Here is an 18,715-nt window from a genome sequence, read left to right as displayed (position 1 = left end):
AGTCATGCATGAAATGATCTCCACTTATTTCACATGCAATTTTGCCAAATATTAGATGATTAATCTTACATCTTACATTACGATCAATTTCTTTTATAAATTTATTAGTGTATTGTTCAACCCAATCACTAAAAATCTGGAAAAATCATTGAGGGTTGACATGGTAAAAATATTGATATCCACAAAAACAACCAGATTTAAGGAATTACATTAATTTAACATCTAAAGAGAACTTATTAGCAGCCGTACAATATGACAGTCATGATAAAACTTGATCCAGGACACTACCATTGACATCCCTACCATAAACATGCTGCTAATAAATAAAAAGATACGATGATTATTTACACCTGATAAACAATTATGACTCCCAGCAGAGAAAAACCCAGGCCCCTAAACCGAAGTTATGTAGTAGAGGGTCATTGCACAGCACACTTCAGTTGAATACGCTGGCAATATCTAATCATTGATCCAGCCTCCAGATGAAGAATGAGGATGGTAAGGATTGGCAGAACCTGGGATGAAGCCCATTGGAATGCCAGGATGTTCATGCCTCGGACCTGGATGATGATTGTAGAATTGAGGACCAGTGGGCCTGGGGCCTATATCAGGAGGACCATGAGCAAATCCAGCACCACCACCCATCATAAGGCTCAGTTCATCCAATCTAGCACTATATTTATTTATAGCTGACATGTGATCCACTCTGTTATGGAAAAGAGATGGTTCTGGCATGTATGTTGGTGCTGCAAACCGTTCAGCAGTTTCACTGTAAGACTGGTTCATTCCATATCCACGAGGGTGGTGATAATTGGGAATGGGGCCTGCATCTTCATCCCATATTTCTCTCCCGTTGGGATAAACATCACCTCTTGGATGGTACTTTGCCACTGTGTCATGACAGTGAGGATTCCCAATTCTGTAATTTGTAGCCCCTGGGTGATCATGATCATGAACTGGGCCTCCAATCATTACATTTGAAGGGGACTTGTACATAGAAGTTGGATTCTCCATGGAAAATCGTCTCTCTTTGTGATGGATAGGCTCAAAGTTCGGAGATCCTGGATGATGCCTTAAATTGTGGGGTTCCCTTCTGTCTCTTGTATCAAAAGGAGAGTGATGGGGCACTTCATGGCGAGGAATATCTGGAGAAAAACGTTGACGTTTGTAGTCTTGAGAGGACTCAACAGGCCGTCCAACTACACGCATCATTTCACAGCGCCTCTTTTTCTTTTCATTCTTCCTCTTACTTTTGCTATTCATCGGGGTAGCATTTACTTGTTTGTCTTTACTATGATCCTTGCGAGCAGATTGCTTCTTAAGATCTTCTTTTCCACCAACAGCTCTGTCCTTCAGACCTTCAGGTGAATGAGTTTGTGGGGAAGCATTGTCAGCCTCCTTTGCTATAGAACTCTGACCGTGATTTTTGAATGACAAATCACGATCCAGCCTATTTGTGGGGTTGTTCCTAACAAACAAAATGACATAGGAAAGTGAAACACAAGCATTCTTCATCCTTCAAAATTATCAGAAAGAACAAAGTATTCAACTTGTCACAGTCAAGTTTGCAATATCAATTAAAGCATATTTCTTTACGTCTTCAAAATTTTATAGCTCTATTCGTTAGAGGGAGTATTTGATAGCTTAAGACATATAATTCCAAGACAACTAGCTAAATAAACTACACAGAGGCCCTATACACTAAAAACAGGTTTTAATCAACAAATATTGAAGAAACACTTGACAATCTGTAAAAACCAGTTTAAAAAGCAAAAGTAAATTCAGTTAAGTAAAATAAAACAGGGCCTAAAGTTTTCGCACCACCCAAAACACCACACTGGCAGGATATAAATGGAGGTTTTCTTACTCTCCCATACCCTCAAGATGCAAGGACAGTTTTTAGACTGATGGGCTGGCTCTCACCTCATCTAAGACACCAGTAAAAAAAAATTGCCATATGCCGCAGTAAATTAATTGTAAGAGCAAAAGAAAGAATTTTTGCTACTGAAGAGGCCTACTGGGCAAGAGGGAAAGAGAAAATACAAGGTAACCCCTTTATGTTTAAAAAACAAGGCAAGGAGCATCACAAAACTACTCATCTGTACTGCACTACTTTTATGCAATTTGACCAGCTTACTAAAACTGGGTATTATTAGCACAGGTGCACAGCTCAAGCTACTAAAAATCCCCATAACACAAAACCACTTCACAATATCTGATATCCAGTTAGCATACAAATCTAACAAGTAGGAATGGCAGATAATGAATTGTAAAAAAGATGGGATAACTGCAGCTCACTCTCTTTTCTGTCCATGCGGATGATTATGCTTCTTTGCTATTTCCATATGTTTAGCAGTCCAATCTTGGCGACTCCAAAGATAGAGGACGGGTGCCACAACATTCCAATCGTCCAATTGTTTGTCATTTATGTCAACAGATCCGGGAAGATAGAAAGACTGCAAGGAAAAGGGGCATCAAAAAAATATGCAACAAAAAGCTGTAAATAGATAGAGAATTCATACAAATTTCAGATTACCTTTCCAGAGAGTTGATCTTTATCCTCCCAGACCAAATCATAAGGAGGTTTCTTTTTATCTAGCCTAAGCACACAAAAACACGGCTAAGCACACACACACACACACAGAGAGAGAGAGAGAGAGAGAGAGGGGGGGGGGGGGGAGTTGAACGATACCTTTCTGTTTCAGGGGGGACAATAAGAATAAGGAGCTTTGGCTTAAATTGAAGGGCCTTGTTTATGAACTGGTTTGCCTTGCTTGCTTTAACCCCAAAAGGAGGATTTAGCCCCATAATCTGATCCAGCATTAACAACAAAGCAGGAGAAAATTTTCCAAGATGAATAATAATTGGCTCAAAGTATCAAACTGATAAATCTTTCATGAAAATATTTCTCACCAACTTCGACCCCGTTGGCAATTCATTAGGTTGAACATCCATCCAATCTCTTGTCTCAAAGCAGAAATCATTCTGTACAAGTATTCATTAGAATCACCAGCCTTGTAAATATCAAGCATGAGAGGAAATATAACATGATAAAAATCAGAGAACAGGATGAGCTATGAGAGGAAATATAACAGCCTTGGTCAATTCAATAAGCTGATGACAAGATTAAGAGCAAGAGACTTTGAAAATTCATGACAATTTTATTAAGGCATAGGGATCAACAAAAAGGAGAGACTGAGGGAGGGAAACAGATGATGAAGGGGGAAGGCTGAAAGGAACAATGAAGTTGCAAGTGGACCACAGGCTGAAAATTAGAGGGTTCAACCAAACAGCGTCTCGGGAAGTACATATGCTTAACTCCATCCTTGTAAAGCTAATTTATCATGCAAATGCCACTGGCCAAACTCAACCTTCTGCTCACACCCGGAAATGGGGCAAGGATACCAGTTCAAAACCAAAAAACAACTATGGTCCATCCTGTTGTTGCATTTGAAAAGGGGGCAGCTATTTTAGTTCTTATTTGTACGTTTGTTTCTTTCCTCCACACTATCCTCAATGCATTTACCTCACAGTTATTCTTCTGCATCCCCCTCTACTTGCACCCTCTCATATCTCCATTGCTCACTCCACTATTTGCTTGCTTTCTTTATTATTTGATTTTTCTTGAATTCTAATTCCACACAGAAAACATGTAATACCTCCCATTCTCTCCAAATATTACTCTGTGATTTACATGTCCACTTGAAATATACTTCACAATAAATCAATGAAAGAAACTATGGAACAGATGGTTTTTGGTATGAAAATCTTGGAGGCTCTTCAAATCTTTAAGTGAATCCAAGGTGGTGGGCGATTTGATTGTTGGTGGTTAGGCGCAAAACTAAGTATCTAACAGACTATCCTCTTGGGAAACAGGGGTGAAACAATAAGCTTAAGACCTACAGAATACTCATGGATTAACAAAGGATAAAACCCTTATTCTGCATTACACTCAAATTTTCAAATATGCTAGCCAAATAGTTGGCAAAGTTTAGGAGTTCTGTAAAAGAAAAAAAATACAAGACTAAAGCAATTCTCAAAACACTTATTAACAATCATATCTCATTTCAAAATCTTAATATACTCTTATAACTATTACAATCAGATCTCGCTTCAAACACCCCTTCATCTCCTATCACGTCTCAAACAACAATGGGGAAGGAAGCACAACTCGTCTCCAAAAATTATGGGCACTAAGAAATGATCAACTATTTGGAAACAAAGGGGGTGATTTGCTCAAAGTCTACAAAAACTGCAGTAAGTGGAAAACAATGCAAGGTTAAAATGAGAGAGTTCATGTGAAAGCAAAAAAGGAGCACAAATATTTTAGATAATCCCACTTGATGGAGTTTCACCAGCAAACTCTCCCCTATAGAAGAATGGTGTACATAAATCAAATGAAGAAATTGAAGACTACACTAGTACGTGAGTAGATGAAAACCGTATGTTATTAACGCTTTTTAAAATAATTGACACGGCACTAGTAAATCTGTACATTTAATATGAGGATGAAAATCACCAAAATCCAACAAGATATTTCCTAGCATGCCAATTAGTTTCACTCTCTGTCTTCCGATACATGTGTTAGGGGATGTTTTGTGGGGTTTGAAGCGAGATTCAGCACCTTAGCCACTGTTTAGGGATTCAGAAGGTAAGTTTGTCAACTTTAATACCCAGACACAAGTCACTTATAGTCAGTAATTCAAGATTCAGCACCTTAGCCACTCTCTGTCTTCCGATACATGTGTTAGGGGATGTTTTGTGGAGTTTGAAGCAAGATTCAGCACCTTAGACACTGTTTAGGGATTCAGAAGGTAAGTTTGTCAACTTTAATACCCAGACACGAGTCACTTATAGTCAGTAATTCAAGAAATGCTTTTATTACTTAACACTGGGGTTAACAGGGACAACAAGTACATTACCAAAGTGATTATACATTCATCCACAAACATGAAAATATTGAAAACACAGGTCACTCCAGTGGAATTTCGCTTAAGATCAAGGTAGCAAAGTTCAGCTCTGGATCTGATTAATGAACCAGCCACAGGGGTAAACCTCGAATAAGAAGTTTGGCAAGTGGAGATCATGTTATTATGGGTTCAGAATTCATCTTGTCATACAATTGGAAAATTCATGAAATCACTACAGCTAATATGTCTCACATGTAGTAATATATATGACATGCTTAAACATCTGACTGCAAAAAATTATTTAGTGGTAAAAGTTTAGATACAACAACAACAAAGCCTTAGTCCCAAAATGATTTAGGGTCGGCTAACATGAATCATCATAAGGAACCGTATGACATAAAGAAAGGGGCATAACAAGATAATGATTTGAAAGTCTACAAAAAAGGTAAGTAAAGTGAGCAAAAGAAAGAGCATCCAAGAAAAATTAAGAGAGTTTTAAAAGAGAACCAAGAATGAAATTCGAGAAAGTTTTAAAGGGATGGTTAAAACGTTGGAGTAAAAAAAAAAAACATAAGGGTTTGAGAAAACTTTAGCAAAAGGAAATCAATATAAATCATAAATCATTAGTGGGATAAAATAATAATTTTAAATACAAAAATAAATTTAGAAAGTAAATACATAATCACGACACGTCGTTGACGTGAATTTTCTTCCTCCACACTACCCTATCCAACACCATATTTCCTTGATCACCAAACCACCCATGTCACTCTCAATCACCCTTCTTCCAGGTTTTCTTAGGTCTTCCCCTACATCTCACGATCCCAACACTTGATACAAGTTTAAATAGCCAAGGAAAAAAATATGTAATACCTTTGGTCTGAAAAGATCATAATTTTTGTAATTGCATTTTCTCCCTCTAGTTTCAAGCTTTTCTTTCATAAGCCGGCTGAAATCATTAGCTCCACAACAGAAATCAACTATCTGTTCAAAATATTTAACATACAGCAAAGCATTAGTAATTCAAGAAAGAACTACATCGAGAGTTTAATAAGTAACGGGAAGCCAAACATACCCACTACCTAAAGGCTACAGCACATAGCAGAACAAGCATGAAAATCAACTAGCTTAAACATGTAAATACTGCAAACTACAAATACAGTTTTAGCACTAAAATTGCAAGAGAATAAATATAACTTGTATAATATCTACCTGATATGCAAGATCTTTACAAACTATTGCTATTGATTTGAAAAGAAAACTGCACATTACAAATCCTAGTAACACCTTCCATCGATAACTAACAACAGGTTTAAGTGATCCGAGCTTATTTTACCTGAGAATGATCATGCAAATTTGAGGCGCCAAGTACTAACATTTCCACAGCTAAATCAATACCCTCAAATCAGAGAATCACCAATAGTCCAATACCTCTTAACCCCCAACATAAGAACACTACTTCATCACTATTCACATCCCTCCCTTCCCTACACACACACACACATACTTATACCCAACTTTTCTCACAACCACTCACTTTCTCCAAACTATTCTTAAAAAGGAGTCTACAGTAAAAGAATCGAATTTTCGGAAATGGAGGTAAGCACTGAGGATAAAAGATCTATCACCTTGATATTAATGAATGATTTTCACAAGACCTAGTACATCCAATAATATAAAGCTAACCTCACTTATCAATTACAGGTTGCGCACAAAGACACTGCTTCTAACTAAAGCTTAATATATATATATTTTTTTAAAAAAAAAAAAAACGATCCAAGTATATAACAAACAAAGTGGAAGAGTGAATAGCAACAGAAAATCATACCGTGTCATCATCGTTAACATACCAATGAAGTAATTCAGCAATCTGCATACAGAAATGATGCTTTCAGAAAATCTTTCAGAGATTTTGCTTGTATTACAGAAAACACAAATTACAAAAGAAAATTTATCCAAGACAGTGCTAATGCTATCACATTGCAGATTCTTCAAATAACCTTATTTACCATCAAACATAACTTGTATGCATAGATGTGCACATCAATATAATAAGAAGCTCATTCAAGGGTATGGTACATATTATTTCCACAGAACAAGGTTTCAATGACAAACCAGAACACAAGGATAACTTTGCCAGAAAAGGCAGAAGTTGACTAGAAGCTTGAGCAATACAAAGCCAGAATTACCCAAAAAAATGAAAAACAAAATAAAATAAAATAAAAATAAAAAGTAGTAGTCATGCAGGCAGGAATTAGGGGTTAAAAGAGTACAAGGCTACAGCCCACAGGCCTTTGCTTTAGGCCCTGAAAATTTTGAAAACTTACCTTACCACCCACTTGGAAAAAGTATTAGAGACCAAAGAGCTAGTACCCTAAAACCTGAACCAAGAACATATCCATCCCAATCTATTCCACATTTGAATTTTGACATTCTTGCATGACTAGTAGAATCACAGACTTTGAATAAAACATAAAGTTTTAATTGTAATGATGAAGATGGCATTTCTTGTACCAGAGAATCCCAAAAATTAAAAATGTAATTTCTGAACATATATATCCTCAATAAAAAAATCAGAAAAATCTCAATTTCTCCTGCATCCAACCCAGATTTGTTTATGAGGAAACAACACTCCAACATATTGGATGGAAAAGAAACTTCAACTACAACTTTTTGACTCCATTGCTTACTGAAAAATTATTAAGACTTATTACTTACACTTTCATTATTCCAAATTCATCAAACTAGATGGGATGCAAGGGTAAGCAAATTAAATTAATAGGTCAGTATCTCTTTACAATTCCATAAACTTATTTCTTTCCTTGCATCTTTTGCAACTACACATAATATTTTAACAGCTTTAAAGGCAATGCCTTTCTTTTCTTTAATGAAAAAAAGACTGGAAATTGAATGCAGCTTATGCAACTGAAATATAAGCAAGAGCTTATTTGAATATGCTATGGCTCACCCTACACCTCCTATGCTTTTTACATGGAGCAGGAGAACTCCATGGTGTAATACTAGATATACTCCCTCTGTCCCTATTTTTTTGCCCCATTTGACTTTTCACGGTCTCCAAGATGTGTCTTAGAACGCACATATCTTCATTTCTCCAAGATGTGTCTTAGAACGCACATATCTTCATTTCCATACACGTAAAAATTATAAAAATGTGATATTAATAAAATATGCAATTAGCCAAATCTAACAAGATCACTCGTGACTATATTAACTTTTATAGATTATTGGTAATTTACGGTCAAAATTTATAAAATTTGACCCAACAAATGACAATGGGGCAAAAATAATGGGACAGAGGGAGTACATGATAAGGATAATGTTAGCTCATATCACTGTTTGTTAGAGGGTATCAAGGTCTTTTTGTAAGAGCTTGTTAGAAAGAAGCTTTGCTACGCCAGTAACAAGTAATAATAATAAAGGAAAGCTGTAATACGGGAGTAGAGAGGCATGTAAAATGTAGAGACAGAGTATAGAAGGAATTATCAGTTTATCACCCATCGAAGAGTGATAACTTGCAAGTGTTAATTACATTCAGCTTTCTACTATTTTACTGCTTCCTTGATTTACTGCATAATTCTCATAATTTCCTACTGATCCAGTTTGATTCTAGCAAATTTCCAAGTTAAATCAAGAAAATTTATAGAAATGTAATTCACCAGCACCAATATGACTTTTTTACCCAAAAAAAAAAGGCATGCAATTGAAATTCAACGAAAACAAGTGGTAGAATTACAATCACAATAAAAACATTTAGAAATAAAGTGCTAAATAATTCTCACTCACTGAGTAAATAATATCTGAAAACAGCTTACCTCCTTTAGCTTTTCAACCTTGGTAAAATGACGACCATACGAAGTATAGCGCATACCATAGAGGAAAGGAGCAAGGTGAACTCTGAGCTTGCCCTGCAAACAAGAAGGATGCAGCATACAATCAATGTTCACTTTTTTTCTTTTTTTTATACCAGAGTAGCTCATAATATGTAGCCAACTAAACTACACCCAAAAGTAAAACAATTTATGCAATCTTAATCACAAATAATATAGAACTATCTTAAAGTCCTCACAGCTTCAAAAGATTTATTATTTCTCTGATATAACTGCTATCACCTTCCTAAATACTTCGGTATTCGATAACTACAACATGAAACCCATGTGATGATGAGACCAGGGGGGTAATGTTGCAATTATTTGAATCTTCCTAAAATGAAGCCCATGTGATGACGAGAAGTGGGGCAATTATAGCAAGTGTTCAACATATATGATTTAATTATAAGCTACAATAGATTAATACTAGATAATAGATTCCCTCCAATTTGAATCCTACCATATTCACCCCCCCCCCAAAAAAAAAAAAAAAGAAAAAAAGAAAGAAAAAGAAACAGGAAACACAGTCGGCCACTTTCAATTTAAAGATGTATCATCATTTTTATCAAACTGAATGTATATTCTGGAAAGTGGAAATAATCCCTCAATTTTATAGGGATAAAGAACCATGCATGTAAAACACAATCAGCCAGTTTAGGGCTTGTTCGTGATATTTTTTGTTTTTAGATTTCTGTTTATTAATAAACAATAAACCAAAAACAAGCAACTAGAAAAAGTTGTTTCTACTTTTTTGTTGTCAATTTTAAAAATTATCATGATATTAATATGTTTGACCGATTTTTGATTCATTATATGACATATATTATATGATTTTGAAAAAAAAAAAAACCAAAAATCAGAAAACTACAACACTACAGAACGAGCCCTTATATTTTCATTGCAAGGTTTCAAAACTAATACTTCCTCCGTTTCTTTTTACTTGCAACACCTTTGGCTTATGCACTATTCACATAATCTAATTTGACTGGTATTGATGATTTATAGTTAGGGAAACACTTACTTTCATAACATATCAAATTTTTATATATTGATATAATACATATAAGTGAGAGAAATATTGCATTGACAAGCGTGAAATGAGATATTTATCAAGTAAAAAGAAACAGAGAGTAACTTTTAGGAAGAGTTTAGACCTTCGATCAGTTTTAAATCCTGAATTTGACTTTTGAGTGTTTGTCAACCAGCTTTAGGGGCGAGAAATACGGTTCCAATAATAAGCTCTTTTACACAATGCTCAGTTGCTCACTACTCAAGCTTGTTGACTAGGCTATTAAAATTAGACCTAAATATATATACTTTAAAACAAGTTTCCAACAGCTACTAATTTGGAGTAGTATAAAAAACCGAAAATTTGGAGTTATATTATTATGGGACCAAAGGTAGTCCAGGTAGTCCAGCTCAATATCTTGGACTACCTAGACTTTAAATATGACAGAAGAGACTCTTGCTGAACTACCTAGACTTTAAATATAACCATGGATGTAAAACATTGCAGAAAGTTGTGGCGATTGTAGCTAAAGAGAAAATGAAACACTGGAAGAAACTACTTTCACTTCCCACAACCAAAATAAAAAAAGGCAACCACTCCTTACTTGTGGAAATGTGGATTGGTAGAATGGCATGGTAAAATATCTAATAGCTCTCAAAAACCTCATAAGCTATGAAATCAAATAGCATAGCAGTAGTGCTTAATACAGCAACGGAAACTACCTTCCAATTGATCAAATTGTTTAAAACTGATGGCTCACAGTCTTTTTTTACATCTACAATATTGCTTCCTCCATCTAGTTTCTTAATGGCATCACGAACAGCCTACATACAACACAAAGATGAAACATACAGTGTCAAACAGTCAATAGCACAACCCAACTTACAGGATGTAATGGCACACTGGGAAAAGCAACAACAAATGTCAATTTAATCTTCTCAAAATGGGTCAAGAATTATACATCACATGAGTTTTGCACTTTCCCCAGTGTAATACTCTTACAGGGATCCATTTTTCGCTTATAGACACGGCTAGAAATTAAACTCTCATGTTTTGCAATGATATCATCCAAAGTGATTATAGACGAAGCTTCACTCATCAAATTGAGAATCCTGCATAATGAAACCATACATTATCACCTAAATAAGATACACAGTGGAAGTTTAATTAGCTAAGCTGCTGGTTATAGAACTTAAAAACTCCTCGGCACAAAGAAAAAACAAATTAATTTAGAGAAACCAAACTCAGAAATCTCACACTAGGAATAAACGTTACCATCTTTCAGAATCAGAATCTAATTTTGGCACAAAACTGTTCACTGCAGATGTACTTGTTTTAGAAGATTCAACTACTGCAAGTTTCTCAGTCTGGGAAGGCTTGAAACACTTGCGTTCTTCAACTGCAAAAGATCCATCAATGTTTGTCCAACCAGATTTTTTTTCACACGTTATCTTCTTGGATAAATTACTTTTTTGCAATTTAGGAACTCTTCTTTCAATCTTTTTATCGGAATCAATGTCTTCAACAGTCTTTTTCTTAGACGCAATGGCAGATAAAGCCGGAGAAGGTGCCTTCAAAGAAGCAATTTCCTTTTTTAGTGCAACTTTATCTTCCTGCAAAACTCCTACAGAGGATCCTGTCTCCTTCTTTGTAACACCAGCAAAAATAATATGGTCCCTTGAAGGAGTCCCTAAATCATCCCTAATCTTATGCTTTCTGATGCAAAAAAAGAACATTTAAAAAAAAAAAAAAAAAATTAGTCGCTGTTTAAAGAATTATGTAACAATGTGACAAATATATACAATCCAAAAAATAAAAGCTTGGCAGCAGAGCTTTAAATTCACTCACAAACAATATATCAAAATGCGGTCTACCAATAGGCCTTCCCAAGCCCTTTGTTCAATGCCTGCATCTTCATCTTCTTCAAAAGCTATCTTCCTGGTGAGAGGTAACATAAAAAAATCAAGGGACAATCTAAAAGGACTGGTGCTAAAAGCAAGCGAACCTAAAATTTAAAATAGATTTTACCTGGGTAAACATTTTTTGTGATATGCCTTTGGACAACGTCTACAAACAGCCATCTGCAGTTGAGGGTTACTCTTATCCTCCGCTTGTTTACAAACACAGCAAGTATGAAGGGGGCAAGTAAATGACTCTCCCAAACCGATCTTCTCTGCAAATTCTTTAGCAGCATCTTCATGATTCCCATGTAGCCGTTTTGCAACACAATGGGGATGATAAAAGTATCCACAGGTTGCTTTAATACATTGAAACACCTAGGAAAAAAAGAGTTGACACTCATAAAGGCACCATAGTAGAGACAATTTGCACACTTGGAGAATTCATAAGACCATATAAACAGAAAATGTATACTTTGATGCAGCACACTCAATTCTACATATAGTGGATACATGTGACTCAACCATGTATTCAAGTTTCAGATACAGAAGAAAAGTTTCATGAGACATGGAAGAAAAGATGAGAGTAAAATAAAAACGGAGGAACCAGTCATCCAAATTTTAAGGTTCTTGTTGAACTCAGACCAAACTTGTTCATTTAAAATAATATTAGAAAATAAAGAAAACCAAACTGTGCACATCCAACAAATTCAATCTGAAACCACACAATGGCCACATTAGCATTAGAAAAGCTATCAAAAACAGCTTGTTTCCAGTCACTTATACTCCATTGTAAAATAGAGTAGCCCTCTCATGCTGTGTACATCAATATATTTAAGTCACAAAAATTATGAAAAATATGTAGGGACAGCCAGAGATAGAAAAGATATAAATGAGCATATAAACAGAAAAGGGTGAGCAAGAAGCAAAATCTTAATTTATCGAGCTGATACCTTAGCACCAGTCTGTTTATCAGAAGAACCTAACTGCCCACAGGCGAAGCATTGATGCTGCATATACTGACAATTTTGACACTTGAAATAAGGCAAAGCCTGCAAGGTAACACTTCATATCAAGTTCCACACAACACCAAAAGTGCAGACATTAATTTTGATAAGCAGAAGCTAGTAATTCATTTGACAATGTGAATAAAAAATGAAAAGCAACACACCTGCACTTCCATCTCGGTAAAACCAAGAGAGACGCATTTTGACGGTTTACCAGCTCTTGGAGTAGCATGAAAGGATCTCATGCAACTTCCTTCACAACTGCATTGAAACAAACAAAATCTAAACTAACCATAGACATATCAACGTAGATATATTGTTTCAAGTATATCGTGTCCCAATCCATAAGCTGTAATTCACAAATGTTACATAGGGCCCAATCCATAGGCTGTAATTCACAAATGTTACATAGTGGAATATCATGCAAGCAGCTATACACTAAAATCAAACTGATTCACTTCCTACTGCTAATCTGCCATATGATTTTCACAGAAAAAGAACAGAAACCAAAAAAAAAAGCAATATATAAAAAGAAAGTAAAATGAGCCCTCGTGGAAGAAATTTGGCTCAACATATTCTTCTCAACGCAAAATTTCAAGATTTATTTATTCATTGAGGTGACAACATAAACCATAAAGTGTACAGCATGTGTTGCTTGCTTCTTACATGAAAATGTAAGTCACAGCAATTGCTAAGCACAAAGTAATCAATTTTTACCACCATGAATTTATGCCATAAATTCTTAACCTCTACACAAGAACAGTGAGATTCATGTAGTGGTATTATTTGTCATAAACCAAGAACATGACATAAAGAATGTTTCATTCAGAGATGTGGGTAAAAGTATCCATATTCAGGAGCTGGATCAGCAGACACTAACAATTCAATCATTCTAATTTGCTAAAATTTATCAGCATTTACATAAGGGGCTATTTGGTTCACACGATGATAAGGGAAAGGAACAAAGAAAGGAAAATGAGGGGTAAGAAGTCAAGAAAGAAAAATGAGGGAAAAGTAATAAAGAGAGGAAACTTGTATCACTTTATCAGTTCGCTTAATGAAAGTAATACAATTACCTTATCATAGGTGTTATTACAGAAAAAGGAAATTAGCTGCTCTACTGCTACTTTTTCAAAGTAATTGCAACAGTCAACACCAATTCAAGATGCCCAAGGGGGCTATCAAACGGGTCGTGTTGTGTCCAATTTGTGTTTGTGTTAATATTAGACAGGTTGATAAACCCTTAACCCAAACCTAACCCGCTTATTAAACGGGTTACCCAGTTATCTTTATTAACTCATGCAAGACTATTAAAATACTTCATTTTAAAAATTAAAAAAAAACCTACAATAGGAGGTCAGGGTGAAGGAAGAGTTGCGAAAAAATTGGAAAAGTAAAATTTGTCCGCCCAAACCAAAAAACTTTGCCCGCTAAAAGTTTTTACTAAAATATTTATACTACCAATTATGCAGTTTAGAGGGTTAGTAAGATTGGCATAAATTAATCAATTATTTTTGACAACTTTAATAAACAAGTTAAACGTGTAGGGTTTGGGTTGACGGTCAACCCTTTAATATAATGTGTTATGCGTGTCGATTTCGGGTTGAATATTTCAACCAAAACCTAGCCCGTTTAATTTTGTGTTGACCAGATTACTTAAACACGTCAAGAATTCTTGACCCAAACCCACTTATTTTGGGATTCTTGTCAAGCCATCAAGTCGTTTTGACCACTCTAAGCCCAATCATTATTGTTAAAAAACAATTGTCTCATCATCTCACAAACGCCAAGCCCAAACACTATGTCCGGTCGCCAAAGTATAGATCTGAATGGTGATGGTGAAACTAGTGATTAGACAACAACTATTGTTGTCATTCGTGGTGGCCTTGATCGGAAGGGAAAGGTTGGTTGCTCTTAACATCCCCCTCCCCCCAACACCCACCTCTTCACTCTAGTTTGGTTGTGGATTCAAGTGGCTGTGGTGGTAGTGATGGTGTGAGACACGTAGGGTTAAGGGAGGGGCTGTACTGGTTGCAGATTGGTAGGGATGGGTTGGGCAGGTTGCATATTGTTAAGGAGTGGGGAGGTTGCATGTTGGTAAGGAGTGGGTTGGGTGGTTGCAGGTTGGTAAGGGTGTGAGTGTTGCCAGTTTAGTGGGTTGGGGTTGGCAGGGCAAGGTGGTGGGGCTGGGTGGTATTTGACAGCAGAGGTAATTGTGTATATGACTTGAGGGCTACCGTTGTGCACTGGTGGTGGTCACTTGGTAAGATTTGGAGGAATCCAAGTCTCAGCAGGTTTGAGAATCATGATAAAGGGATTAGAGATGAACTCAATAAACAATGTTGAAGAAAGATATAAGGGAAAAGAAGAAGAAAAAAAAAAAAAAGCAAACCAAACACTAACAGAGAAATGAGATAACTAACTCCCTTTCTCTTTACACATCACCCCAACCGAACAGCCCCTGAATTCTCTATGATTAAAAATTGACTTGCTTACTTTGGATTTAAATAAATAGCAGTTGTATAGGTACAAACTGCAAAAGATTTTAAGAGAGAAAGAAAAGGAAAAAAAAAATAACATAAAATGTAGCCTCTTTCACCAGTCAGCCCCTCCCACGTAATACAGTACACCATCCCGACACTGTACAGACCAGACCACAACGACCCATCCTCAAAACAGTAAACCTTTCCTTTCCAATATTAAATTAATCCAAGATCAATAAAATACAAGATGATATACATACCACAATAAGGGACCTCCCTCGTCACATAAGGAACAAACTGAATCAAAAGGCTCATCGTCTTCCTCATCAGTCGAACCACCTTCATCACCAGAACCAACTTCGTCATCACCAGAACCATCCTCGAGATCATCTGACGAACAATCATCATCACTAACCACAAACTCACTTTTTCCTTTAGCTAAAACATTCTGTGTGACCAACAACGGGCCCGCATCAGCAAAATGTGCTATGATGCCACTTCAATAGAAAAATAACATAGAACAAAAACATATACAAAATACTAGATATTAAATCAACAAACCTCGTCAGTTTTATGCTTCTTCTGCGGGTTTCTCTCAAGAAATGCCATTAAGCACTGTCCAGAGCCATTCTTTGATATTAGACTAAAGAATACATGACATAAAAATGATAACAAATAACGTAAACTAGAACCATTATACATGTATTTGATCACAAAGGCAGATCAAAGTATAGCGTATAGACAATGTGAACAGAGAATGCTGCAAAGCACATTCATAGTATAATTTTCACAAGTCTTATAATAGAAGCCCCGGGTCCTCGAGTAACTAGCAAAAAATTAATTGGTGTTACATCTAGTCAGTGGCCTACAAGTATGAAAGGAGGCAAACAGAGAAAAGTATTGCAGAATATTAGCAATATAGAAAGAACAATTGAACTGTAACCAAAGAGACAAGGAAAAACATTAATTAAGTTGTTTGGTCACAAAATTCTAAGATATGCAATTTTTTCTTCAACTTTGTTTTCTCAATTTCTCCTCACTGATAATCCATTGCTTCCCGCTTTCTTTCACAATCCTTCCACAATTCATTAACCACATCCATCCTTAAGAAGTTAAGATAAATCTTTGCTTCCCTATACCCACCACTTTCAAACCATCATTCTCTCCTCTCAATCAGACAATCACCCATTGACACCTCCTTTCTTCCATAAACCCCACACTCCCTCCCCCTAGCCACAGTTACACTCCCTTTTGACTTTCTCCCTCACTCACCAGCCAACTCAGCCCTTACCCCTCCCACGAACATCCATTTTCTTCACAAACTGCAATCCCCGAGATTTCATCCATAATAAAAATTTCCCACATATTTTATTCCTCGCTTAATTTCCCAAATCCATATAAGTCAAACATTTCCCAGCCACAGGCCCACAGTCACCAGATTCCTCAACTTTCCTTGACCTCCCTGTAACTTTTTTGTCATATCAAAAATCCCATATATGCACCAGTGATACAATTGACACTCCCTTTCCCTTTCTCTTACTTGACAACCTTACCCCAACGCTTGCCCCACTACCACCCTTCAATTTCTTTTGCCTCACCTCAACCAATCCACCACCACCGCCCTCCCTCTTTTCAAACCCATCCCCAAAAAATACCCACCAGCACAACCTGCAATAACTCCTTGTCATCACCAGTACAGCAATACCTTCCATTCTTCCACAGGTTGCCTAAATTTTGGCTTTGTGAGATCACTAATTACTAACACTACTATCACCAAAGGATTAACCCTCCTTTCCCATCATCTTAGAACTACATTTTTGTAATCCAGGATGATAAAACCAGTTTTACGGATAATTATGTTCACATGAAATAAAGAAAACCCAAACAATAATGACGAAGCAAACAATTTACACATCAACAAAAAGAACAAATTGGTATCATTTTTGAATTGGTAAAATCCCTGTGTAATGATGGAAAACTGATTTATAAGCTGTAACATGAGTTTCACATCATTAGAATATTTTAATTCTATAAAATAAACCAAATCTTTAACCAAAGCATCTTCTCTAAACGCATATCAGCCAAAACAAAGGAACATGTGTTGCAGACAAGGGACAGAAAACAGAAATTCTTTTATGTGCAATAAGCCATCACCCGGTCAAAAGAAAATAATCACAAAGTATCAGACAGCCAGGTCAAAGGAATGTAAAAGCTAACTATCAGACAAAAAAAAAACAGATACATATATATATATATATATATATATATATATATATATATATATATACACATCAGGTTGATACAGACAATGAGAGTGTCATGAGACTGACGTACCTTTGATGTTTTTAATGATTCGTCATGCTTCACAGCTTGCTCAATCAAAGCCCTATTATGAGCGAGGTCTTTTGTAGAAGGGATGTTATCATACAAGCTACAAATCCAAAGAGAGGGTGAGAAACTATATTTCTATAAATGCAAGCAGAAGGAATGTCCTATTTACCATTAAATACCAGAAAATATCCGATAACTTATTCCTCACACGCGTCCAAGTCCATTCTGGTTTTCGTTTTACAACATGAAGAAAATTCACGGTTATCAACACCGTCCTAATATATTCCTCATAACTTTGCCTAGGCTTTTGAAGTTTGATCCAGTTGTTGTCCTTAGAAAGAACCGATATCTCCGGTTTTACTCCAGAGCAATCAAACTTCCAAGCTTTCACAGGCTTAAAGATTTTATCCAGCCCACCATCAGCATTACCACGCACGTATATCGGGCTTCCCGGCCCCTGCTCGGTCTCACTTGAATTCCAGTTGACAGGAAGAACCGAAAATGAAATCGGTTCCTCACCATCATCAATAAAGTAATAATTTGTGACTGACTCCGGCAACTCCTCCATCTCATCATCAGAAATTGCCATATTCTCTACCTTTGATAATCAACAATATATAAAAATCAAAAACCTAACTTCAAAAAATAATCCAAAACACCTTCCAGTAAACCATTAAAGAAGTTGACAAGATGATTTAGCATCAAAAAACAAACAGTATCAATCACAAATTCACAATCAAACAACGATAAATAAAAACAATTTATAAACAATTAACAATATACAGAAGTTCTGCTATCAGAGTAAATTGCATGTAACAAAATTCTTGCAACAAAATCGCTCGTTATAAATTTCATAACTTTGTAATTATAAACAATAATTCCATATTTTTCCTTAGAAGAACCCTAAATTGATTAAATTGACTATTAATTAACGATAAACCCTAAATTGATTAAATTGACTATTAAATTCGATAATTACGCGAAAGAAAAAAAAAAATACCTCGAAAGTTGCTTCAATGGAAAATTAAGAGCACGCTTCAATGGAAGAGAGCGCGGTGCAGAGTACTAGTGAATTTTTTTTGTTTGTTTTTTTGAAGGAAAAAATATGAAAACAGAAGTATAATGACAGTCGTTGGATCTAAGTTATATCCATGGTTATCCCTATTATATTACTCAATTCCGCAATACAA

At 35.9% G+C, this 18,715-nt stretch overlaps 1 protein-coding gene across 2 annotated transcripts; it reads right to left on the bottom strand.

Annotated features, from left to right (window-relative positions):
- Window positions 1-77: 77 nt before the first annotated feature.
- Window positions 78-18,715, bottom strand: LOC110723019 (protein ENHANCED DOWNY MILDEW 2-like). Of its 2 annotated transcripts, XM_021902293.1 has the most exons (20): window positions 18,526-18,715; window positions 17,705-18,123; window positions 17,529-17,625; window positions 15,756-15,809; window positions 15,455-15,642; window positions 12,876-12,972; window positions 12,658-12,756; window positions 11,835-12,082; window positions 11,655-11,744; window positions 11,082-11,522; window positions 10,768-10,918; window positions 10,529-10,630; window positions 8,744-8,836; window positions 6,739-6,780; window positions 5,784-5,894; window positions 2,914-2,985; window positions 2,693-2,811; window positions 2,537-2,600; window positions 2,299-2,456; window positions 78-1,468 (listed from the first exon to the last, which is right to left on the bottom strand). In XM_021902293.1, the coding sequence occupies exons 2-20, from the start codon at window positions 18,112-18,114 to the stop codon at window positions 460-462; spliced, it is 3,645 nt and encodes a 1,214-aa protein (XP_021757985.1). In that variant the 5' UTR covers window positions 18,115-18,123; window positions 18,526-18,715; the 3' UTR covers window positions 78-459. The 2 variants fall into 2 exon arrangements, with proteins under 2 accessions (XP_021757985.1, XP_021757986.1); XM_021902294.1 differs by lacking the exon at window positions 18,526-18,715 and having other exon boundaries at window positions 17,695-17,788.

This window comes from Chenopodium quinoa, unplaced genomic scaffold, assembly GCF_001683475.1.
Source record: "Chenopodium quinoa cultivar QQ74 unplaced genomic scaffold, ASM168347v1, whole genome shotgun sequence".
Lineage (NCBI taxonomy): Eukaryota > Viridiplantae > Streptophyta > Magnoliopsida > Caryophyllales > Amaranthaceae > Chenopodium > Chenopodium quinoa.
Note: the sequence above shows the minus strand (reverse complement) of the source record. Positions and strands in the feature narration are given on the sequence as shown.